This window comes from Heterodontus francisci, chromosome 26, assembly GCF_036365525.1.
Source record: "Heterodontus francisci isolate sHetFra1 chromosome 26, sHetFra1.hap1, whole genome shotgun sequence".
In the NCBI taxonomy this organism is placed as follows: Eukaryota; Metazoa; Chordata; class Chondrichthyes; order Heterodontiformes; family Heterodontidae; genus Heterodontus; species Heterodontus francisci.
This window is the reverse complement of record NC_090396.1, coordinates 47,848,961-47,874,969: the sequence shown is the minus strand read 5'-3', so window position 1 is coordinate 47,874,969 and position 26,009 is coordinate 47,848,961. Positions and strand designations below refer to the sequence as shown.

The 26,009-nt window shown below is 41.8% G+C and overlaps 1 protein-coding gene across 1 annotated transcript in view; it reads left to right on the top strand.

Moving 5' to 3' along the window:
* The window catches only part of lrrc45 (leucine rich repeat containing 45), an 80,175-nt gene extending 61,268 nt beyond the window's left edge, over nt 1-18,907 (top strand). Inside the window, exons 17-18 of the mRNA XM_068058176.1 lie at nt 6,341-6,488; nt 6,960-18,907. Coding sequence (XP_067914277.1) covers nt 6,341-6,488; nt 6,960-7,156 — 345 coding nt within the window. The 3' untranslated portion in view covers nt 7,157-18,907. The remainder of the gene's footprint in view (nt 1-6,340; nt 6,489-6,959) is intronic.
* The last annotated feature ends 7,102 nt before the right edge of the window (nt 18,908-26,009 follow it).

Here is a 26,009-nt window from a genome sequence, read left to right as displayed (position 1 = left end):
CTGTCCTGGTGTGATATTGGTGCTGGTGGCCGGCACCAATATCCCCATCCAGGGATCTGAGACAGAACGCTGGTCGGGAGGGGGGAGTAGGTAAGTTTCTCTGTGCGGGAGGGGCTGGAGCAGGGTCAAAATAATATCATTGGTGTAGGGAATGGTGGGAAGGGTTAGAGCGTAAAGTTTATGTACTTTGCGAGCGGAAGGTCAGGTGAACGGGGAACTATTTTGGTGGGAGGGAGAGGGCAAGTGATTAATTTTATGGTTTTTGGGCAGATGGAAGAGGGCCAAATGAAATGGATTTAAATTTTTTTATTGAAATTACCTTTAAATATTTAAATTGAATGTTGGGGCTCGGAACCCTTTAAAAATGTCATCTGCACCTGTGCAAAGGCAGCTGATGCCATTGCTGGGTACGGACCGCTCACCCCCTCCACATCAGGGTGGGAGGTCCATCTTGGCTATTTAAATGAGCCGCCATGCTGAATATTGCGGCAGCTCCACGATGTGTGTACTGCACAAGCGGACCGCCATTGTTTTCGAGCGGTGGAAGTATAAATTCCAGCCCGAGAGCTAGGGGACACAGTTTAAGAATAAGAGGTGTCCCATTTAAAACTGAGTTGAGAAATTTTTTCTGAGGGTCATTAGTCTGTGGAATTCTCTTCCCCAGAAAGCAGTGGAGGCTGTGTCATTGAATTTATTCCAGGCTGAGTTTGATGGATTTTTGATAGACAAGGGAGTCGAGGGTTATGGGGGGCAAACAGGAAAGTGGAGTTGCGACCGCAACCAGATTAGCCATGATCTTATCAAATGGTGGAGCAGGCTCAAAGGGCCGAATGACCTACTCCTGCTCCTATGTCTTTTGTTCCTATGTTTCTATGTGAGAAGAAACAATTAAGGGGAAATTTGGTTGAATTATATTAAATTATATAGAAAAAGTAAACTTAGTTTATTACTTCAAAACAAGCATGGAACTTAGTAAAATGAAAATTAATGAAAAGTAAATAGGTAGCAACCAAAACAAACTTTACTTGAATGATGTTTGAAATCATATACCAAATTCGGTATCAGAGGAAAAAATATTGGAGTTATTCAAAATGCAATTAAATACCCTGTTAAAAGAATTACGATATTTGAAGCATGAACTTCCCTAGGTCATAAAGTCTATTCTTGCCCCTGTTTTTTTATTATTGTGTTCAAAAACTGTAGAGTATGCAGGGATTAAATGTAAATTGAACTGCTCCAATAACTATTTTCTACCACTGGTGAAAGTTATGCAGTATTTCGAGCGGTCTGTGGGGACTGCAAATGACAAGCAAAGACTGCACCATTACAACACCAGGCAGCTCTTCATAAAACCTTTGACACAGTGCTATGTGTAGATTACAAGATATAAATGCATTGAATAGGGGAGGCATTTGAAGTGGATAACTGAGTCAGAGGACAGATAAAGAATGGTAAAAAGCGAGTATATTGGGGAACAATTTTGGGTCCATTATTTTCTATGAAAATAATTTACATATAAAAAGCAAGTTATCACAGCCCTAGGCAATATGGAGGGGAGGTGGGGCGTTGTGGTATTGGCACTGGACAAGTTACCCAGAGACTCACGTATTCCCACCATGGCAGAAGGTGGAATTTGAATTCAAGTTTTAAAAAAATCTGGAATTAAAAAGCTAGCCTAATGGCCATGAAACCATTGCCGATTGTCGCAGAAATCCATCTGGCTCACTAATGTCCTTTAGGGAAGGAAATCTCAGTCCTCATCTAGTCTGGCCTACAGGTGACTCCAGACCCACAGCAATGTGGTTGACTCTTAAAATGTCCCCTGAAATGGCCTAGCAAGCCACTCAGTTGCACCTAACCGCTAAAACGTTGATGAGGAATGAAACTGGATGGACCACCCGGTATCGACCTAGACACCGGAAACGACAATGGCAAACCCAGCCCTGTCGACCCTGCAAAGTCCTCCTTGTGCCAAAGTTGGGAGAACTGTCCCACAGATTAGTCAAGCAACAACCTGGCAGTCATGCTCACCGAATCATACCTGACAGACAATGCCCCTGAAACGACCACCACCATCTCTAGGTCTGTCCTGTCCCACTGGCAGCACAGACCCAGCAGAGGTGGCAGCACAGTGGTATATAGTCAGGAGGGAGTTGCCCTGGGAGTCCTCAACATCGACTCCAGGCCCCATGAAGTCTCATGGCATCAAGTCAAACATGGGCAAGGAAGCCTCCTGCTGATTACCACCTACCGCCCCCCTCAGCTGATGAATCAGTACTCCTCCATGTTGAACATCACTTGGAGGAAGCACTGAGGGTGGCAAGGGCACAGAATGTACTCCTGGGTGGGGGACTTCAATGTCCATCACCAAGAGTGGCTTGGTAGCACCACTACTGACCGAGCTGGCCAAGTCCTAAAGGACATAGCTGCTAGACTGGGTCTGCAGCAGGTGGTGAGGGAACCAACAACAGGAAAAAACATACTTGACCTCATCCTCACCAAACTGCCTGCCGCAGATGCATCTGTCCATGACAGTATTGGTAGAAGTGACCACTGCACAGTCCTTGTGGAGACACTGTCCTGTCTTCACATTGAGGGTACCACCGTGCTAAATGGGATAGACTTCGAACAGATTTTGCAACTCAAAACTGGGCTTCCATGAGGCACTGTGGACCATCAACAGCAGCAGAATTGTACTCAACTGCAGTCTGTAACTTCATGGCCCAGCATATCCCCCACTCTACCATAACCATCGAGCCAGGGGATCAACCCTGGTTCGATGAAGAGTGTAGGAGGGCATGCCAGGAGCAGCACCAAGCATACCTCAAAATGAGATTTAAACCTGCTGAAGCTACAACACAGGACTACTTGCATGGCAACAGCATAAGCAACATGCGATAGACAGCGCTAAGCGATCCCACAATCAACAGATCAGATCTAAGCTCTGCAGTCCTGCCACATCCAGTTGTGACTGGTGGTGGACAATTAAACAACTAACAGGAGGAGGTGGCTCCACAAATATCCCCATCCTCAATGGTGGGAGAGCCCAGCACATTAGTGCAAAAGATAAGGCTGAAGCATTTGCAACAATCTTCAGCCAGAAGTGCTGAGTGGATGATCCATCTCTGCTTCCTCCTGAAGTCCCCAGCATCACAGATGCCAGTCTTCAGGCAATTCGATTCACTCCACATGATCTCAAGAAACGACTGAAGGCACTGGATACTGCAAAAGCTTCGAGCCCTGACAATATTACTGAAGACCTACGCTCCAGAACTTGCCGCACCCCTAGCCAAGCTGTTCCAGTACAGCTACAACACTGGCATCTATCCGGCAATGTGGAAAATTGCCCAGGTATGTCCTGTACCCAAATGCAGGACAAATCCAACGCGGCTAATTACTGCCCCATCAGTCTACTCTCAAACATCAATAAAGCGATGGAAGGTGTCATTGACAGTGCTATCAGGTGGCACTTGCTTAGCAATAACTTGCTCAGTGACGCTCAGTTTGGGTTCTGACAGGGCCACTCAGCTCCTGACCTCATTACAGCCTTTGTTCAAAATGGACAAAAGAGCTGAGCTCGAGGTGAGGTGAGAGTGACTGCCCTTGACATCAAGGCAACATTTGACCGAGTATGGCATCAAGGAGCCCTAACAACACTGGAGCCAATGGGAATCAGGGGAAAAACTCTCCACTGGTTGGAATCGTACCTAGCACAAAGGAAGATGGTTGTGGTGGTTGGAGGTCAGTCATCTCAGCTCCAGGACATCACAGCAGGAGTTCCTCAGGGTAGTGTCTTAGGCTCAACCATCTTCAGCTGCTTCATCAATGACCTTCCTTCAATCATAAGGTCAGAAGTGGGGATGTTCGCTGATGATTGCACATTGTTCAGCACCATTCGCGACTCCTCATACTGAAGCAGGCCATTTAGAAATGCAGCAAGACCTGGACAATATCCAGGCTTGGGCTGATAAGTGGCAAGTAACATTCGCGCCACACAAGCGCCAGGCAATGACCATCTCCAACAAAAGAGAATCTAACCATCTCCCCTTGACATTCAATGGCATTATGATCGCTGAATCCCCCACTATCAACATCCTGGGGGTTACCATTGACCAGAAACTGAACTGGAGTAGCCATATAAATACCATGGCTCCAAGAGCAGGTCGGAGGCTAGGAATCCTGCAGCGAGTAACTCGCCACCTGACTCCCCAAAGCCTGTCCACCATCTACAAGGCACAAGTCAGGAGTGTGATGGAATACTCTCCACTTGCCTGGATGGGTGCTGCTCCAACAACACTCAAGAAGCTCGACAACATCCAGGACAAAGCAGCCCGCTTGATTGGCACCCTGTTCACAAACATTCACTCCCTTCACCACCGACGCACAGTGGCAGCAGTGTGTACCATCTACAAGTTGCACTTTAGCAACGTACCAAGGCTTCTCCATAGAGCACCTTCCAAACCTGTGACCTCTACCACCTAGAACGACAAGGGCAGCAGATGCGTTGGAACTCCACCACCTGCAAGATCCCTCCAAGCCACACACCATCTTGACTTGGAACTATATTGCCATTCCTTCACTGTCGCTAGCTCAAAATCCTGGAACTCCCTTCCTAATAGCACTATGGGTGTACCTACTCCACATGAACTGCAGCAGTTCAAGAAGGCTCACCATCATGTTCTCATGGGCAATTAGGGATGGGCAATAAATGCTGGCGTGGCCAGTGATGCCCACATCCCATGAAATGAATAAAGTAAAAAAAAACTGCTTTATAAACCAGTGGTTTATGCTTTTGAAGTACTTGTATATGTTATATAAGGAGCCAGTGCAACCAGTTTTTGGTCATGCTGGTTGAGGGATGAATAGTGGTCAGGACAGTGGGAGAGCTCGGTGCTCTTAATCGAATAGTACCATCTGAGCAGGCATATCGGGCCCAGATTTAATATCTCAGCTGAAAGTGCCTCCAGCAGTGCAGCATTCCTTTAGTACTGTTTAGAGGTGTCAGCCTAGATCATGTGCTCATTGGCATTGGGAATTAAACCCATAACCTTCTGACTCCAAGCAGGTATACAATAAATTGAACCAAGCTGACACTAAACTTCTAATTTGAGGATAGCCTGTTAAGAGCTCTCCAGATTTACTAATAAATTGGGAGGATGCATTAGTAGGAAACAAGTGAATCAAGTACAGATCTGATTAGAATATTGGGCTAAAAAGTAGGAAATGTCTTTAATGCCACGAAAGCAATGAGAAGTCATGAAACTAGAATATGAAATAAAATTAAATGGGAATAGTCTGCTATCCAGGAGAGATCAAGAGTGGGGTGTGTATTGCAAAAATCACTTAAACTTTCCGTGTAATGATGAAAGTGGAAAACTGGTGTGAGACATTCTGTCCTTCAGTGAAGTACAGAGAAGACCAATTCATTTAAGGAATGGGATTTTGCACCTGTGCTTTGATGAAAAACCGCAGATATTGGAGATGTTTATCTGAGCAATTAGGCTGGTTTGGAGATGATCGTGATCTATTTAAGATCCTAAAGGATTCAAGAACAATTTTCAATACAACAATTTCTGGAAGAGGGCACAGATTCAAGCTTTGATGAGAAAAGGCTCACGTGTGTTAAAATTTGGTTCATGTAGGGGTTGGTGAATAGGTGGACTAGCCTATGCTGAGAAGCAGTGAACCACAAGACGGTCTAAATTTTAATTGTGTAAAGCAAAATGCTTTGACAGAAGGAATGATTCAGTAATGTGAAAGATAACCTACGGTAAGAAGTCTGTGACATTTGCGATTGACCTGATGGATGGAAAGAACTGCCAAGCCTGACTTTCTTAAGGGCATATCTAGGTGGGGTGGATCGTGCAATTATGCACACCTAGTGATGTGACCTAGTGTTTTCTTGATCATGTTTGGGGGAAGAACATTTCCTCACAGGTTTTCTTTTCTGTGAATTGATGTCTTCCTGAGAAGTTGGCATTGTTAGTGATTGGGAAAGATCATCTTCTCACAACTTTCTTTTCAAATGTTCATAAAATAACTAAGGGCCTACACATTTTGACACAATGTCACAAGATAATGCAGATCAGGACAGCCATTCAGCCCATCTCAAGCTCCTCAATCCAAGAAAAACAACTTCACAGTCTGTTGCATCCTTTCCTGTCCATTCCACTGTTAAGTCGGTATGGTCTTAAGTGAATTTTCTAGCCCTAACTATGCCTGAAGAACAGGTTGTGCATACTTCATATTCACTTCAATAGAGCTCCATCTATTTTCTTTTCATTTCTATGAAATGCAGTCTAAGTGTTCTCAATTCTAACACTGAAATCCTCATGCTCAGGAGTTGTCTGGTAAGGACCAAGAGAAGGTTGCAGAGGTGAATAATGTACGGGTGGAACTCCAGGAACAAATTGGCCATCTGCAAGCGGAGCGAATAGCACAGGAAGGGCTCAAAGAGAAGATATCAGCCTTAGAGAGGCAAATGAAAGGTATGCGAGCAGGCAATACATGCTTTATTAATTGTGAAACTTGTCAATAATATTTTCTTTTCAGCTCTCTCTGTTAAACACCCAAGTACAATATGGCAATACTTGCCTGACAAAACCACTAGTGTGTAAAGCAAGCATTTTTCAGTTATTTGAATGTATTGAGTTAATTTTAACATAATAATGAAATCATCAACATCCGTTGTCTAAACACTATGAAAATAATAGAAATGGTACAGCTGGCTGGCAATCAGTTCATCTATGTATTATCTTTTCATTATCATTCAGTCCTAAGAATAGAAATGCAAAATTGTCAACATTTTATCAGTACCGAAACAGAGAAAAGCCTGATCTGGAACTGAAATTTCAGTAAGCAATAATCACTTGCTTCAGCTGACCCCTACATACTGTTTTGCTCAATGAGACCCAAGCGCATTACTTTGTTAAAAATAAAATTCTGCTGTTTTATTACAGTACAGTCGAGTAACCACCGAGATGCCATATTGGATAAAGAGGGCGAAATTAGCTCCTTATTGGAAAAAATCCGACTGAAAGACAACGAGATTGTGCGAATGAAAGAGGATGAAGCACAACGAGCTAGCTTCCTACACAATGCAATCCTCTCCTATGTACAGAGTTCTCCTCTTGGCACTCACTGTACAAAGAAATGAAATTTTATCACAAAAAGAACTGAACTAGTAAAGAGAGCCAAATGTTTTCCAAAGTTCAGATTGCAAAGTGGTGCAAAATTGAAGGAGGGATGAGCATGATGCATTTCAGGAAAAAAAAAGCCTTGATATAGGTAAAATTAAGCTGCAGGGATAGAAGGATACTGGAAAATACTTGATATACAATTTATACACAGAGAAGGGCTTCTAAATTAGCTATCTGAAGGAGCAGAACTGAGATTTTGAGGGCACTGATGCTATAAAGCCACATCTGAGAAAAGATACAGGCCTGAAAAATTGTCTTTCAGAATATTTTTTAATTTGGTTAACATAATTGCACATGTGATCTTTTTTTGTAATGCTTTTATATATGTGAACTGGTGGTGTTTAGTTAGACTCATAGGTGATTTAAACTGCTGCTGGCTGGCTGGCTTAAATGATGTGCAAATAATATTCACCCATTGTCTCAGAATTTGCTGGATCGCACTTCGGCAGAAGTTGTGCCGAAAAGTCTTCCAGTTTCTGCACAGATCTTGCCAACTGGATTTTATGCCAACATTTCCTGCAGAGCTCATATGGCAGAATATAAAAACTGGCATAAAACAAGTGCAAAAGTGCCACCACCTATAGGATTAATAGTGGTTGTATGTTGTCTTCTGGCATGGTGCATCACTCTTGAAGCTTCTTGTATCTGCTGCTGCTCTTCTATTATTATCCAAAATAGGTATATGCCCACTGGGAAGGTCATTCCACCTGCTTAGTCCTTCTGAATGAGTAGAAGGTGTGGCGGGGCTTTTTACATTTCAGGTGCACTGAGACTGACTGCACTTTAGTTAAGTGCAGGTCTCAGAAAATTTTCAAAGAAAGTCATTGTCAATCTCCAGAGATCTCCGTTATGCCAAGATCAGATAATCTTGGGCTGTGCTGTGCCTAAAATTTGGGCTACCATATTATTTGCATAGGAAACCCATGTAGGCTGTTTTGCATAGCATGGGACGGATTTATGTAAAAGAGCAACAGAGAGTTTAGCAGACCTATCTGTGAAGCAACTCAAATAATTGAGGAAATTTATGCGTAGTAATGTTTCAGCATAAAACTGGAGATAAATCAGTTACACGTAAATTTCCTTGAGAAAACAGCAGAACACTGTCCTTAATCCATGGTTACGCTGTAATTTTCCAGCACATTCCTGGTGGATCGTGACTGATTTTTGTTTCCACAGTGTTTACTACCCCAAGGTCATTGAAGAGTGTGATATCCTGAAGTTAACTGCTACAGACAACTTCTATCCACTTAGTTGTAATAGCAACAACAACTTGCATTTATATAGCACCTTTAACATACAAAATATCCCAAGGCATTTTATGCAACGCAGTCAGAAAAGAAATGGAGGAGTTATTAGGAGGTGTGACCAAAAGCGTGTCAAAGAGAATGGTCTTAAACAGTGTACTAAATGAGGAAAGGAAGGTGGAGGCAGCTGAAGGATAGTGGCTCGCCAGGAGGGAGTGATGCACATGAAGTCAGAATCATGGGAACCACAGAGCTTGGCTGTGTGGGAGAAAGGGTGTTAGGACTGAAGGAAGTTAGAGATAAGGATGGAATAGGCTATGGAAAGATTTGGAAATGAGGATGAGAATTTTACGTTGGAGATGTTGGGGGATCGGGAGACAATGTAGGACAGTAAGGACAGGGTAATTTTATCCCATCTTGCACCAAGTTCCGCTCAACAACTAGATACTGAAGATTCCGGACTGTGGAGGACGGGAAGTGAATAAGGGAGCGTGTTGGAATAGTTGAGTCTGGAAATGACACGGATGTGGATTGATGTTTTAGCAGCAGTTGAGCTGAAGTAGGGACAGAGGCAGACATTGTTACAGGAGTGGAAGTTTTTTTTCAATATGCTGTCTCATTTTTGTATCATTTTAATGTATAAATTTACAGGTTTTCTATAATGTGATGTCTTTGTGATGGACAGAATATGGGGTCAGAAATTCAGTTCGGATTGTATATTAAGTCAAGGTTGCAAACAGTCTGGTTCAACATGAGATGTTGGCCGTGGAGGGGGATGAAATTGTTGGCAAGGGCCGAAAACAATTGCTTTGGTCTATTCAGTGTTTAACTGGAAGAAATTGTGGTTCATCCAAAACTGGATGTTGGACAATAAATCTGACAATGCAAAGTCAATGGAGGGGTTGAGAGAGGTGGTTGAGAGGCAGAACTGGTTTTATCAGCATACGTGTGAAACCTCACCCTCTCTTCCCCCCCCCCCCCACCCACCCCTTGTACCCCTTCATATTTGCAGATGATGTCAAGCAGGGGCAGCATATACATGAGGATAGATCCTTGGAGAGGATTCCTTGCAAGGGGTTGGGACGAGAAGCCGTTGCTTGGTGATGTTTTGGCTGATTGGACAAGTAAGAGTGGAATTTAGTGAGGGCAGTGCTACTGAGCTGGACAACAGTGAGGCAGTGGAAGAAGATTGGTTGATTGTGTCAACGGCTTTATAGAAGTCAAGTAGAATGAGGAAGGATAATCCATGATTAATAAAATCAAATTTGTGACTTTGGTTAGGCCTATTTTGGTGTTGTGGCAGGGGGTGAAACCTGATTGGAGAAATTTAAACAGGGAGATGCAGGAAAGATTGACACAGACTTGGGAGGCAACAAGATTTCAGGATTAATTTCTTTTTTCGTTTTCTGGGCAAGATTTTGATATTTGCAAATTAGCCACAGGCACCTGTGTTAGACATTTTCACAGTCAGCGGAGTAGAATATCAATGTAATCTATCAAATTGAAGTCTACCTCCATCTCATTTACTACTGGAATTTAATGCGCCATTTATTTCTAATTTTCAGCCCAATTTCTAAAAACTGTGCAAAAATAATAACTTGATTGGCAAAATCATTAATCCAGAAATATTTTCTGATCCTTGTTTTCTTAGCTACTGTTTTTCTATTATAGAATATTGGCTGTGTGCATGTGGAACAATTAAAAATTCCGTTTGGAATATCCATATTGTCTCAGTTTGAATTGTTCACTGATCAATTATTTTGATAAGTTTATTTTTACGAGAGCAATGTTAAAAATGAGAATTGGCAAACTCAGTGCGCAGCAAATATAGCTGACCATATTTTTTCCCCTTCAACCCCACCCATCACTTTTTTCCCCCCTCATCTCTTCCTCTTCTATTGAAAGCACCAACTCCTGTTGGGTTACAGTTCCACAGATAGCTGCAGCCTTCCAGTGCCTCACCCAAGTGGCTTTTCTTTTATGTGTAAAGGTATTGAGCATCAGTGAGTCATTTAACTATGGAAGGGATCCCAGATTTGTCTAATCTTGTTTCCACCTAACGTCCACGCACAAGCAGTTTCCAGCTGAAATGAGGAAAAAAATTCTAACTGATTTTTATTTTTCACACCCTCCTTTAGCCTCAGGCCAATTGTAACATCTCAAATGTAATGGGCTATATTTTGACAAAAATTAAATCAACCAGATTTATATACTCCATTGAAATCTGTCAAAGTATGTGTTGTGACAATAACACGGTAGGTTGAGGCATTACTGAGTAATTTCCACTCCCCCTCCCCTTCCCCCCCCCCCCCCCACCTCCTGATTTTTATAGCATTTAACATGTCAATTTTTCCAAAACACAATAGGCAGCAGGTTGACTGCAAGAGTGGCACAGGTGGACCTTAGAAACTTTGCACCCTTTGTTGCCCAAAATAAAAGGACATGTTACATGAGTAATTGTAAATGGACAATAATCAATATGCTGTACTAGCTATGATCCATTCTGCATATTTATTGAGCGGTTTGAATACTTTTGCTGCTTTGTTTCTGATGAATAAGGACCTAAAGATATTGATTTAATGACTGAAGTGCTGAGTGTGTAACAAGATAACTGTTCCATGAGGGTGAGGGCTAGCATTCCCAGCTTCAGAATTTGTAACTATGACAGAACTGCATGAACACTGGAAATGGGGGGGGGGGGGGGGCGGTGATTTTATAGTGATGCAACAAGTTGCCGTTTGCACCACAGATCATGTTTGTGATTTGCCATGCTCTTGAGTTGTCAATCTCTGTTCTTTCTTGGAAAGATACTGAACAGAGGCCATCCACTTTCCAACAGGGAGACAAAGCACCCCTGGTCTGCTTGTCCAACCAGCCTCACAGCAGCACCAGCAGAATCATGGGAACAGCTCATCCATTGATTTTTAACTAGGAAGGGGGAAAATAAAGGAAAATATTAACACCTGACAGCCATTCTAATAGTTCAGTGCATGAATGCCCAAAAAAGTGTGCTACTGAGCCATTCAGATCAGAAGACCAGTTTCAATCATTGGCTTTGCTGATTCAGGCAGTGATTGGAGAGGTGCTTTAATGAACCTGTCTGGGCTAGAAAGGGTTGAGAATAAGTCTAGATTTTTTTTGATCTAGACCAGTTAACCGTGACCTGTGCTGGGAAGTGTGTGTGTATATACATATTTCTTTTAAATGTGTCAATTCTTTGAAAGGGACAAAAAATGAGGTTTCTACCTGGCATAGTTTTATTCAGCTTATTCATTTCACTGAATATGTCTGCAAGGTATTCCAGTTTAGCTGTCCAAACTTCAATTTTCAACACGTCAGCAAATTCAGGTTTCTTATCAGCTAAGAAAGTGCATACCTCTTGAGATGAAACATACAGGTAAGCATTCAAGATGGCCATCTCATCCTTTTATGCATGTGCATGGAAGTGTGCTCAGCACCTACTTCCTCACCAAAGTGCAGCAAAGTACCTGGAGTTTGTTTCTCTGGATTCAATTAAATTAAACCACATTTCTGCTGTGTTGAGAACACTCTGAATATCTGATTTAATATCTTTCATAGCCACACTACTCAGCATAAAAAAGCAATGTATCCAAATAGCGCGAGGTGTAATGGGTTTTATTTTTTGCTCAGCACCAGAATGTTTTCTGATCGTTGCTGCAGCTCCATCAGTGCAGATCTCCAATGCAGTTTGTCCAGCTGACTTTTGCTGAAGTAATGAAATCATCTAACAATTTGAAAGTATCGTCTGACTTTGTTGTTGTCATGAGCTCTATGCAAAACAAGTCGTCTTTTATTTCCTTATTTCACACATTCCAAACATAGATGAGCAAATGGAACATTTTAGAAATGTCTGTGGATTCATCCAGCAAAGTCATTGTCACGCAGCTGATCAATGCACTGCAGAAATATGTCGGCTGACATTAAATCAATCCAGCATTTGACAGTGTCATTTGATATTGGTATTTTTTCCAGTTCCTTGGCCTTCTGGTCTCAAAGTATTTCCCTTATAATTTCAATGACACATGGCATTATCAACTTCTCAGCAATTGCATGCATTTTTATTTACTTGAGCAATTTTCTGCACCACTAAGTAAGATGAGACTACAAGCTTTTTATCAGCAGTAGTTGTGAATTTCAAAATACTACTTTAGTACCAAGTAGTTCCTTAGCATTTTCCTCAAAAAAGAACGTTGCTTGCCCCATATGTAATTTATACTTGGTAATTAAATGTCTCTAATTTAGAGGATTTCAAAGATTAATTGGACAGTTCTTGTGCACACATTATACACTGTGGTTGAGGTATATCTCCACTTCCAGTACAAATAAATAAAAGCTGTCTTTGTATTTCCTTAATTTTGCACGGGTAATGACAGCTTTGTTTTCTCCTCAAACCTCTACCTTCTCAGTTTTCATCAGCCCTTACAGTTGAACTTGAGGGAAGTTCTGTATCATTGCTCTATGGATTTTCTTGTTTTTAAGCATCTGATTGAATTAAAAATGTATCCATAGCTGGTATTTATTGTGCGTATCTACAACGATTTTCCTGTTCTTTGTAATTTATCTTGCTTCCGCTGAAATAGCTCTTGCACCTTATATAAAGCAAAAGCGTATTACGTAACCTGAGAGCATGTTATTTTGTGCACTTTCAGCATGTGGTAAACACACATGCAAAAATTATTTTTTTCTACACATTCTCTTGTTATTTTTGACAGACCTCTTGAAACCTTCTCTCGGACCCCCGGCTGAGAACCCTGTGTTCAACTACATTCCTTTAAATTTTTTTCTTGAAAAGGCGTCATGTTTTGAGTTTAAATTTCAATTTTTTTTATATAGCAATTATGAGTTTAAAAACTAATAGACTCTTCCAAGGTAAAGGAAGGTTTCATTTATGGTAGTGTAAATGTTCGGTTTCAGCGTTAGAATTGCTGAAGGCAAAATAAATATTCATCAGTTAGCTGAATAATGTATGTGTGATGAGGTTTTGATAACTGTTTTAAATATCTTTGCCTGTGGCAGTCAATGAATTCTAGTGTATGATTGTTATCTTTAATTTTCAGTGTTATATTTTAGCATAAATCCAGAAATGTATGATGAGTTTGACCTGCAATATGGAAATAGGGTTGAGGCAAAGAAGGTGGAGAAGGTCCAGTTTCCCTTCCTCACTTTTCAAAAACTTTATGGATATGATGCATACTTACTTGTGTTTAACATGCAAGAGAATGAGAGGAAAGAGAGGTGGGGTTTTGTTCCTGTCTCTTTTAAATGATTTTGGAGCCTTCAGCATGTTCTTAGAGAAAAATATAACAGCCCGGATTTTACAGTCAGCAGCGACATGACAGCTATCTCTGCTGACCTTTAAGAAAGCTGCCCACAAGATCTAGTGATCAGTTGTGGTGTGGATTTTCCCTTTCTTGACGACAGTTTAAATCTGACACCACGTTAAGAGGATCTCCAGGCATCGAGCAAGTAATGCCATCAAGCAGGGTAATTTTTTTTATTCATTCATGGAAAATGGGCGTCGCTGGCTAAGCCAGCATTTATTGCCCATCCTTAATTGCCGTTGAGAAGGTGGTGGTGAGCAAACCTGGACGTAAAATGCACCAAATTTTTAATTAAATTTATAGAGTACAAAATAAATAATTGGGATAGAGTAGCCAGAGAATCACTTGCAATGGATTCTCTTCTAGCTCCTACACAGTTACCTCTGATGTCCTCCAAGGATCTATCCTTGTTCCTGTCCAATTTCTCATTCACATGCTGCCTCTCGGCCACATCATCCGAAAGCAGAGTTAGTTTTCACACGTATGCTGAAGACACCCACACCCAGCTTTACCTCATCGCCACCTCTCTTGATTCCTCCACTGTTGCTAAATTATCAGACTGCCTAACTGACATCTAGTAGTGAATGAACAGAAATTTCCTCCAATTAAATATTGGGAAGGCTAAAGCCATTGTTTTCAATCCCTGATCCAAACTCCATTCCCTAGCTATCGATTCCATCCGTTTCCCTGGCACCTGGCAGCTGTTCTGAGATTAAACCAGTCTGTTCGCAACCTTGGTGTCACATTCGACCCTGAGCTTCCGGCCTCTCATTCGCGCCATCACTAAGACCACCTATGTCCACTGCCGTAACTTCGCCCAGTCTCAGCTCATCTGCTGAAACACTCATTCATGCCTTTGTTATATCTAGACTTGACTCTAGAATAGACTATTCCAACACACGCCTAGACGGAGGTCATCCAAAACCCTGCTGCCTATGTCTTAACTTGTACCAAGTCCTGTTCACTAGTCACCCCTGTGCTGGGTGACCTACGTTGACTCCCAGTCAAGCAAAGTCTTGATTTCTCATCCTTGTTTTCAAATTCCTTCATGACCTCGCCCCTTCCGTATCTCTGTAATCTCCTCCAGACTCTCAACCCTCCCGAGATATTTGTGCTTCTATAATTCCGGCCTGTTGTGCATCCCCAATTTTAATTGCTGCACCATTGGTAGCTGCACCTTAGTTGCCTAAGACCTAAACTCTGGAATGCTCTCCCTTCACCTCTCTACCTCAGTTTCGTCCTTTAAGACACTTCTTAAAACCTACCTCTTTGACCAAACTTTTGGTCTTCTGACCTAATATGTGTGGCTCAGTGTCGTATTTTTATTTTATAGCACCCTGGAATGTTTTATAATGTTAAAGGGACATACGCATGGGATTAAGGTAGAAATTGAAATATCAAACTTTTAAAAATATTTTATTTTAAGAATGATTTTTTTAATCGGAGAAATTTGACAATCAACAAATATAAAATTAGTTTTTCAGGGACAGTGAGGCTGTTCAGTAATTATGTACTTAACATACTGTTTAAAAACCCAGTTACACTTCATTTTTTTCTACATGCTGCCCCTTATTCAAAGGTTTTTAAGGGTTTCAAAGGGACTGAATATTGCACCCTGTGGGGAAGCATAGAATCACTGTTTCTATATTTCCATGCTTTGCGTGTGGGCGGACTCCAGAAGTTGTTATCAATTTTGAGGAGTAATGATGGCGAACACTGATGACCATCATTATTACTGCAAGATCCGGGCTAACCTGTCTTGTTCTTTTCCATTGCCGCAAACTAATCAGTTTTACTCTGTGCCTTTTGTATTCGTCTGCATTTTGGTGATAACATTTACAGCTTAACCATGTATGTTGTCGCTTTTGGTGGTCTGTTTCTGCTGAACCACTTGCCTGTTCCATTAATGTGATCTGAAAAGTATAAACACTGGCAGATGGCATCATGTCTTTCTGTCTTATGGTTGGTGCATCTTATAGAGTGTGATATCACTCACTTTTCCAGTAAATTGCTCTAGCTTTCCTTCACTGGCCTTTAAAATGTTAAGGTTTTATTTTACTCTGAGCAGCTCATCATTTATAATTTGCAGTTAGTATTGATACAGTTGTAGTAATAAATAGCTACAAATTTGCTGGTGTACTGGCAGTGACGTTCAAAAGTCAATAACTATAGTAATCCTTTCCCTCTGCATTTTAATTTCCTAGCTGCATTTAAATGCAAGATATGTAAACAAGAGGCTATAACTGTTGAAAGGAGCTGTTTTGAAGGAATGAGGTGTGAACATTGCTTAATTTTGTACAAATCACAAGAATTCATCGAGCAGGGGAATTGCTTACTGTTGGAACAATATTTAACTCCAGATTTCCTGAAATGCTGTAACCTAGTTAAATTGATGTAAAATAGGCTGCATTATGTGAAGATGTCCCGAAATATCAAGAACCAAATTGGAACTGATTTTCATCTTTTGAAATCATGTAATGAGATTTGTGTAGAATCAAGTAAAATGCTGTCTTTGGCAACTTTTCTTGGTTATTACAATGCTTGTTTCATTATTTTAATGTTTTTAATTTAATGTTTTCACAGAAAAAGAAGTTGCTTTAATGTTTAGAACATGCATTTAATATATTTGCCTACAATGCAAAACTGGGATGGAGTGCATTAAGTTGACCAGTGTAGAAGTGTTCCTTTATTCAAGCCAGGAGCTTTAGTTTCCATTTATTTGAATTTCAGTTGTCTTGGGAATTTTAAATAGTTTACTTTCTAACCTCCTTTCTTGAAAGCATCAACATCTTACTGTGGTATAATTCCGAGACTGATGGTTGCTCTCCAGTATCTCACTCAGGTAGCCATTATTCACATGTGATCTTCGACAGTAAATGTCAGTGGGCTGTTCCCAACAGGGGGGAATTGTGGTCCGAGTCCCACTGAATCCACATCTGAGAGCTTCCAACCATAGTCTCTGGATTGTGGTCAGGAAAAATCTGGTTGATTTTTCTCTTCAGCTATCCCAGGTGCTAAAGCTGTTGTAGCACCCTTACCACATCCTGGCAGAGCTCAGCAAACGTAGCACAAACAGCTCAGCACAGACATGAAATTCAACCTGGGTCCTTCACTGGATAAATCAGTAAGCAGGGCAAGATTCTTTTATTGCATGCAAAGTGGAAAATATTCTATTGCCTGTTGCTATCACCTATCACCTTGACTGTTAGATGCACAAAAATATGAGCATATTTCCCACCAGATCACAGATCATGGGCCACCTCTCAGATAATGTTCTGAAGGTTTCCTGTTTGAATTTTGTTATTACTCCTACTGCAAATTAATTTAGCAGAATGTTGCTCCATCACTGGTAGTTGCATGATGGCCCAGAGACAATTTGTGGCCCGCCTTTTACCTATGATAGTGGCTTTCAGCAGAGATGCAGGTTTGATTTGAATTTCAAATCACGTTACTGATTAGGTTGTTCAAATGATGAAAATCGGTTCCAATTTGGTTCTTGATATATTGGGCCGTCTTCACATGGAATGTGTTACTTCGAGGGGTTGGCTGAGATTGTGTTGGAATATCTTGTGAATATATCCTAAATCCTATCAAACTTCCCTGCCTTCAGTTGAGTCCAAAAGTATTGTCTTAACCAACTTAACAGCTCAACTGTTGCAAATGAGTGTAATCTAGCAGTTTAGGGCATGTGGATTCTGAAAGTGCATTTACAGCCCTCCATTGTATGATTTCTTTTAAAAATCAATGTAATTTTATTCTGTTAAGTTAGATATTTCACTTCTAGCTGTGTTTAGTTCTTTGCATATATATATAAAACATATGGTGCGACTGTACATCAAAAAGTCTGTGCTATCATGTAGAGAGGTATTGAGGGTAATGAGGATGTATGATGTGCAGATATACACATACCTGAGAATCTCTACACCTTGAAGAAATATCTCTGATCAGTGCATGTTGTAAAACTATAAGCCGAGAAGGGCAGCACTTCTTTCCCCTCCTCCCACAGTGCAGTTCCTGAGAAATTGATAGGGCATAGAAGGAAGGTGTCTTTCCTTGGAATTTATCGCCCAATGAAACATTGAATCGCTAGAAACATTTCCAATAATTTATAACCTTTTTATGGTTGATGACGTCAATAAGAGACATGTTTTGTTTTCCCTTCTCTAATCTTGAGCTGTTTCTTCCGCAGTCTTGTGCAGCTCTGCGGAAGATATGTCATGGCTAATGGTGAGATATGTCAAAAGAGTTGTGATCAGCTTCATCAGTGGAGATATTTCTCCTATCTCCTTTAGCCAGCCTGCCCATAAATTATTTTATAGCCTGTTTTTAATTTATTTTTAAGAAGTGTCTCTTACAGTCTCGTGATGAAAAATATCTCCACAGTTCAGAGGCTATTTGTGAAATATTAACTGTGTTTGAAAGGATATCAACAATTCAAAAACAGGTTTATGCATAAACAAATATGGTCAAACAGCACTGTAAGGTTTTAGGAAGAAGTAAATGTGATTTTTGACTGGTTGTTTAAAACATTGGCCATCTAGTACCAGTGATTCATAATGAACCTAGTGCTCGCTGTTGCACTTAGTTCAGAATACTCAGGAACTCCTGAGATCAGCTGTTTTCTAAAACGAAATTTGATCTGAACAGTGATTCCATTTTCTTGAAGGCAAAACTTTTGAACACTGCTGAAGAAAAGGTTGACCTTAATAATTCCCTCTTTTCAATCAGTTTGTCTACTGAATAATGCAATTAGAAAATATTAATAGAATGGAAATTAATACTTACAGCAACAAAATAAGCTCTCTATCCACATCATGTGCTCGAGTTGCTCATGACGATTATTGATGCCCCTCCATGGGATGGTTTTTGTTCAATCCTATTTGCTAATGTGTATAAAGTCTATAACCTTCATTTTGACCTTGGGTAGTCAATTGTTGCAGTCACTCATCAATCTAATGCTTCCTTTTATGCTAGTAATTAATTTGTATTTATATATAACTGAAATTAAATTGATTTTTGTATGGTTTATAATATTTATAAATATATGCAATGTATCTACAATGTGAACTATTTTCTAATTTCTTTTGTGGAAAAATAAAAATTTATTTTTGTTTTATTTAGAGCAGTGTGTCTGGGCTTTCATTTTTTTCATGGGATATTCCTTATCTGCTTTTGATGGAAAGTGGAAATGGGGCAAAACTCCTCACTTTCTATTGACAACAATGGAAATAGTCAACATGCCAAAAACACTGAGGTTTAAAGCAGCCTAACTTTTAATTAAATCATTCATTGTATAAACTTTAGTATCCAGCACTGAATCTGGTATGCATTGTATCTTCCTGTAGATAAGATTAATGCTGTAGCACAAGCAGATAGCTACGAAAAGAAATGCTTTTATTAAAGTAAGAGTGGGAAGCAGAAACAAGTCTAAGCCGAACTGTGTACAGATGAGCCAGAATGTGCACATGCTTTATCAAATCACACTATTTTGTCTAGTGATATTCCTCTGCAGTACACTAACTGCAGACATGAAGGCAGACATATGGCCTGCTTCACCACTGGTGCTTTGAGCTGAACAAAAATAGCCTAATGACACGTCTACCTCCTCAGAGTTGACTCCACAATCTACCGAGTACAACATATTTGTTTATTTCCTGGTAAACCGCCACTATCTTGGGCATCCCAAGAAGTTGGGGTATAAAACTTGTTTTAATTAACAACCTGAGCATTCAAACTGAAGTTTTACATTTTACACTAGTGCAACACTCCTCATGCAGATCCTGAAACCATTGGTGCAATAATCTGAATTTTTCATATTAAATGCAAGTTTGTGTGGTTTTTAAAAAAAAATTACAACAGTTCATGCAGCTCGAGTTGAATTTGTACAGACTGAATTGGGCTAAAATTAGAGCACTGAGCAGGTCAAGATGAGCTCTACTGAACACATTGTTTCACTTTTCCTCCTATAAAGCATGTAAGCATAAACTGAAATCATACTTGCAGAATTTTCACAATGTACCATGCTTCAGAGCCTGCAAAGTGTGAAGATTGAATTGTGGATCTTCATACTACTGGGTAAAGGGGAGGATTTGAGCATGCAAGTCAGAGTCATTACAGCCTTTTGGCCCATCGAGTCCATGCCAGCACTCTGTTGAGCAATGCAGTCAGGCCCATTTCCCACTCTATCCCAGTACCTTGAAGGTTCTGTGGAGAAAGAGAGAAGCAAAGGGCTAGGTGTTGCTTTGCAGACCTATACCACAGTTATGGCTTATTGTTAAATACACTCAACAACAACATAGCATAGTAAAACATCCCAACGTGCTTCAGAGGAGCATTTTCAAACAAAATACGACACCCAGCAACATGAGATATTAGGGTAGGAGACCAAAAGGTCAGTCTAGGGTATTTTAAAGGAAGAAAGAGTGGTTGCGAGGCAGAGAGGTTTAGGGAGGGAATTCCAGTGCTGTGGTCCTCGGCAGTCGAATGTATGGCCGCCAGTGGTGGAATGATTAGAATAGGGGCTGTTCAAGAGGCCAGAATCGGAGAAGCACAGATATCTTGGAGTGTTGTCGGGCTGCAGGAGATTAGAGATAGGGAGGGTGTGAGGCCATGGAGGGTTTGAAAAGGTTGAGAATTTTAAAATCGAGGCATTGCTTAACCAGGAGCCAATGCAGGTCAGTGAGCATAAGTGATGAACGAATGAGACTTGGTATGAGTTTGGAAATGGGTTTTGGGTGAGCTTAAGTTTATGGAGGGTGGAAGATGGGAGGCCAACCAAGAATAATAAGCCTGGAGGTGGTAATGGCATGGATGAGGGTTTCAGCAACAGATGGGTTGAGGCAGGGACAGTGTTGGGTGATGTAATGGAGGTGGAAATAGACAGTATTAGTGATGGCATTGATATGTGGTCGGAAGCTCACCTCTGTTAAATGTGACACCACCATTATGAAGAGTCTGTTACAGCCTCACGGTTGCCAGGGAGAGGGATGGAGTTGGTGCTTAGGGAACAGAGTTTGTGGTGGGGATTGAAGACATGTCTTCCCAATAATTGGTTGCAAGAAATTTCTGCTCATTCCAATAACTAAATGTTGGACAAGCAGTCTGACAATTTAGAGACAGTGGAAGGTTTGAGAGAGGTGGTAGTGAGGTAGAGTTGGGTGTCGCGGTGTACACTCTTCTGCATAAACTAGTGTGCAGAATTTGGAAGCAGTTGTAGACCCTATTATCAAAGGCCGTGCATGGGTTCTCATGGTCAACGGCAAAATAGTGAACAAGTTAGGTTTGCCTGTGCAACGTTTTGAATCATAAGGAGAAGCGAGCAAAGAATAATCTTTCAGAATCTAGGAGTTGAGGAAGAAAGGCAATCAATACAAAAATTCACATATGAAGTATGCATTTGTCTGGAACCTTGATAGTGGCAAGCATTCTATAGGAGATCCCAACTCGAAAGCAATGGCTTGAGGACTCACTAACTGTGCTTGTATCCTCCATGGCAACATCATTCAGAAGCTTGTAGTCACCTTCTGTCAATTCATATGTTTAAATTGGTTAATACAAGGCTGTGTATTCTTAGATTTATGTTCAAACTTTTAAAACTGCAGAGTAAGAGATGTGGTATATTTATCCATGTAGGAAACTGATAAATTTCTGTTGAGTTTACAAAACCTTGTTCGGATTATGTTTAAAAAAATTAACTGTTGAGTAATCAAACATTGGTGCAATGACGTTATGTCTACCCTGATGGAAACCCATCATTTCAAATTGTAATCTTCACTGCTGAAGTATAAGAAAAGATATGAAACCCAGTACATTCAACAATGATGGAGCAAAAGAGGGGAAGACTGACACCTTGATAATTTCCCAAGTCCTGTATTATTTGGGAGGTAAGCATTCTTACCTGCTTATTCTACAGGAAATCATAACTCAAAGCAATGGCTTGAGGACACCCTACCTATACTAGCGTCCTTCATGGTAGCACCGTTCAGAAGCTTGTTGTCACCTATAGATTCGTATCAGTTCTCAGTAATGTTGAGAAAGCTTACCATGGAATATCAAACTTCCCTGGGCTCTGTAGATTTGATCATCCTTTCCTATATTACAGTGCACAAAGTGTAAAATAGATTTGGAATGCTTGACATGGGAACATATCACAGAATGACAGTATCTCTGACATGAAGCCAGCAGCTGCAATGTTATGGCTCTGCGTGATACCCCCAAATTCACAATTCATGCCTATTCATATTCCAATACAATTCCTCAGGACTACTTTTCCCCAAGGAAGAACTAATTAGATAAGATACCTTGTGGAATTAGTAGGAACATAAGAACATAAGTCGGCTATTCTGCCCCTTGAGACTGTTCTGCCATTAAATTAGACCATGGATGATCTGCATCTCAACTCCATTTACATGCCTTTGATCCATATCCCTTGATACTCTTATCTAATAAAAATCTGTCGATCTCAGTCTTGAAAATTTCAGTTGACCCAGCATCCACTGCCTTTAAGGCAAAGAATTCCATTTTCCGCTATCCTTTGTGTGAAAAGGTGCTTTCTGATTTTACTCCTGAATGTTCCAGCTCTAATTTTAAGATTACATCCCCTTGTTCTGGATTTTCCCCAGCAGAGGAAATAGTTTCTCAGTATCTACCATATCAAATCTTTTTATAATTTTAAACACCTCAATTAATCCACCCTCCAATTTTCCATAGTCAAGAGAATGCAAGCCAAGTTTATTCAACCTGTCCACGTAACTTAACCCTTTAGGTTCCATCATTCTGGTGAATCTGTGCTGTATCATGTCCTTCCTAAGTTGCAGTGTTCAAAATTGAATGAAGTTTTGCCATTAAAGCGGATTAAGAATTGACTACACACCCATAGGCAGAGAGTAATCAATGGCTGTGGATCTGCTTAGAGACCAGTTTCCAATAATGTTCCACAAGAACCGGTGTTACGGACTTTAAGTTCATTAATAACCAATATTTTGGGGGAATGCTCTGAAAATTTCCAGATGATACAAAGATTTATGTAAATATTCAGACTGTAAGTAAATTAAAGCAAATGAAAGTAAATTACTGCAAGCAGATCCTGACATGTTGGGGTCATGGTCCTGAGTTTGACAAATGGTATTTAAACTTAGACAAGTGCATGTGGGCAGGACCAACAATAATTATACATACACCTAACAGGGGACAGAACTGACCCTTGTGGAAAAGAGCAAGATCTTGGTGTCATAGATCATAACTCTCTAAAGGTTCACAACCAATATTGTGAAGTTATAACTAAAGCAACTGGGTGCATTCACAGAACTATTGAATATAAAATGAAACATACCATTTTGTCCTTCTACAAGATTTATTTGAAACACTGTGTCCCAGTTTTGATTTCATCACGTTTCCCATTTTAAAACATCTCTATGTTCTTTAAAGAAGCAGTAACTTGGGCGATTTAGTTAATGTTTACAAAACCAATGAAGGGACTAGCTTGTGTTCACATTGATAAATTATTTCAATTAGAGAGTTTGGGGTGGACCAGGGGAACACCTTTATAAGTTTCACAAGATAGAACGAGGTTAGCTCCTAGGCCTTTCTTCTTTTCCCAGGGAATAGCCGACCTTAAGGATTAAGTTTCCCTGCTCATTTGTTGTGTGATGATACCTTCAAAAGAGGACTGCACCAGTTCTTGATGAGGGCAAAGATCATTTCATACAAAAGGTAGGTGCAAATTAATATAAGTCACAATTAATGTGGTCTCCTGGACTAGTTTCGATTGGTTGGTTTGGAGAGGAATTTTCCTGTTTTTCAGTCTCCCGGGAGATTGCAGGGCTCCTGTTGGGTAGGGTGTATCTGAATTGTGATGAGTAAGGCACCGTGACTGTATTGAATAGGCTAGATGGACCAGATGGTCTTTTTGTCTGACATATTCATATGTGTATACCTTTTGCACCTTGTGACTTTTTTGCACGTCAATATCTCACTGTATCTAAACCTCTCTGAGAGTCCCATTACCTCCCCACCAACTTTTCCCAACTTTGTATAGCTTTTTATTGTTATTTAAAACCATAGAAAGGTTACGGCACAGAAGGAGGCCATTCAGCTCATTGTGTCTGCACTGGCTGAAAAAACTAGCCGTCCAATCCAATCCCACCTTCCAGCACCTGGTCCGTATCCTTGCAGGTTACAGCACATGAGGTGCATGTCCAGGGAACTTTTAAATGAGTTGAGGGTTTCTGTCTCCACCACCGATCCGGGCAATGAATTCCAGGCAGTCACTTCTATTTTAATTTTTAATTGCTCAACCATTGGCAGCCTTGCCTTCAGCAACCTGGGCCCTAAGCTCTGGAATTCCCTCCCTAAATCTCTCTGTTTCTTGGGGGTGGAGGGTGATAAAATGGTGTGGGATGGGGGTTGTTTGGGGTTGGGGGGATGGGAAGTGTGGGTGGGGGAATGGGGGTTGTGGGTGGGGGAATGGGGGTTGTGGGTGAGTGTGGGGTGGGTGAGATGGGTGGGGAATGTGGGGTGGTGGTGAGTAGGGGGATGGAAAGGAGGAATGGGGGTTGCGAGGGTAGGGTTGATTAATGGGGGTGGGATTGGGTGATGGTGATTTGTGGGTTGGTATGGTGTAGGTGAGCGAGGGGGTTGTGAATGAGAGTGTGCCTGTTGGGTTGGGGCGGGGATGTGAGGAGTGAGGAGGGGGGAATTGGGTGGTGTTTGAGTGAGGCGACGGGATGGGGCTTTGGGGGATGGGTGTTGAGTGAGTGAGGGGGTGTGCATGGGTGTTGTGGGTGTTGGAATGGGGGGGTGAGTGACAGATGGAGGTGTGAGGGGTGGGGGTGAGTGAGGAGTAGGGAAGGGGAATCGGGATGGGGTTTGAGTGGTGGATGGGCTGGGGGTGGGTATTGAGTGAGTGAGTGAGGGGGTGTGGATGGGAGTTATGGGTGTTGGTGTGGGGTAGGGGTGCATGAGGGGTGGGGAGAGGGAATAGGGTGGGGTTTGTGAGTGAGGAGGTGTGGATGGGGCTTATGGTGCTGTGGCGAGGGTGAGTGAGGGGGGAATGGGGGTGGTGCTTGAGGTGGATGGGAAGGGGATTGGGGCGGGTGTTAATGAGGGAGTGTGGTTGTGGGGGATGGGGGTGGGGTTTTAGTCATGGATGTAGTTGTGGGGTGTGGTTTGCGTGAGGGGTTGTGGGGTTTGAGGAGGTGTTTGCGTGACGGGGGAGTGGGGGTGGGGTTTGAGTGAAGTGGGTGTGGATGTGGGGTGGGGTTCGAGTGAAGGGGTGTGGGTGTGGGGTGGGGTTTGAGTGAAGGGGCGTGGCTGTGGGGTGGGGGTGGATTTTGAGTGAAGGGGGTGTGGTTGTGGGGTCTAAGTGAAGGGGGTGTGGAGGTGGGGGTTGTGGGAGTGGGGTTTGAGTTATGGGGGTGTGGTTGTGGGAGGGGAGTTTCAGTGAAGGGTGTGGTTTTGAGAGTGGAGTTTTAGTGAAGGTGTGTGGATGTGGGGTGGTGTTTTAGTGAAGGGGTGTGGTTTTGGGGCTGGGGTTTGAGTGAAGGGGTGTGGATGTGGGGGTGGGGTTTTAGTGAAGGGGTGTAGTTGTGGGGATGGGGATGGGGTTTGAGTGAAGGGGATGTGGTTTTGGGGGTGGGGTTTGAGTGAAGGGGTGTAGTTGTGGGGATGGGGGTGGGGTTGAGTGATGTGGGGTTTTAGTGAAGGGGTGTGGTTTTGGGGGTGGGGTTTGAGTGAAGTGGGGGTGGTTGTGGGGGTGGGGTTTGAGTGAAGTGGGGGTGGGGATGCCTCATTCCAGGACTGCGGGAGGCAGCTGGTGTTTACAGGGTTAACATAAATGCAAAACACTGCAGATGCTGGAAATCTGAAATAAAAACAAAAAGTGCTGGAAATACTCAGGTCTGGCAGCATCTGCGGAGAGAGAAGCAAAGTTAACGTTTCAGGACCTTTCATCAGAACTGGCAAAGGTTCGAAAAGAATTGGGTTTTAAGCAAGTGAAGTTGGGGGGTGGGAAGTGGGGTTTGGTGGGGGAGAGAACAAAAGGGAAGGTGTGTGATAGGGCAGAGGGCAGGAGAGATTAAATGACAAAGCTGTCCTGGGACAAAGGTAAAGAGAGTGTTAATGGTTGTGGTGAAAGACAAAGCATGAGTCCAGGGAGACTGTTAATAGCAGAATAATGAGCAGCTCTGACTGCATGAAAAACAGGCACATGGTTAAAAGATAAAATA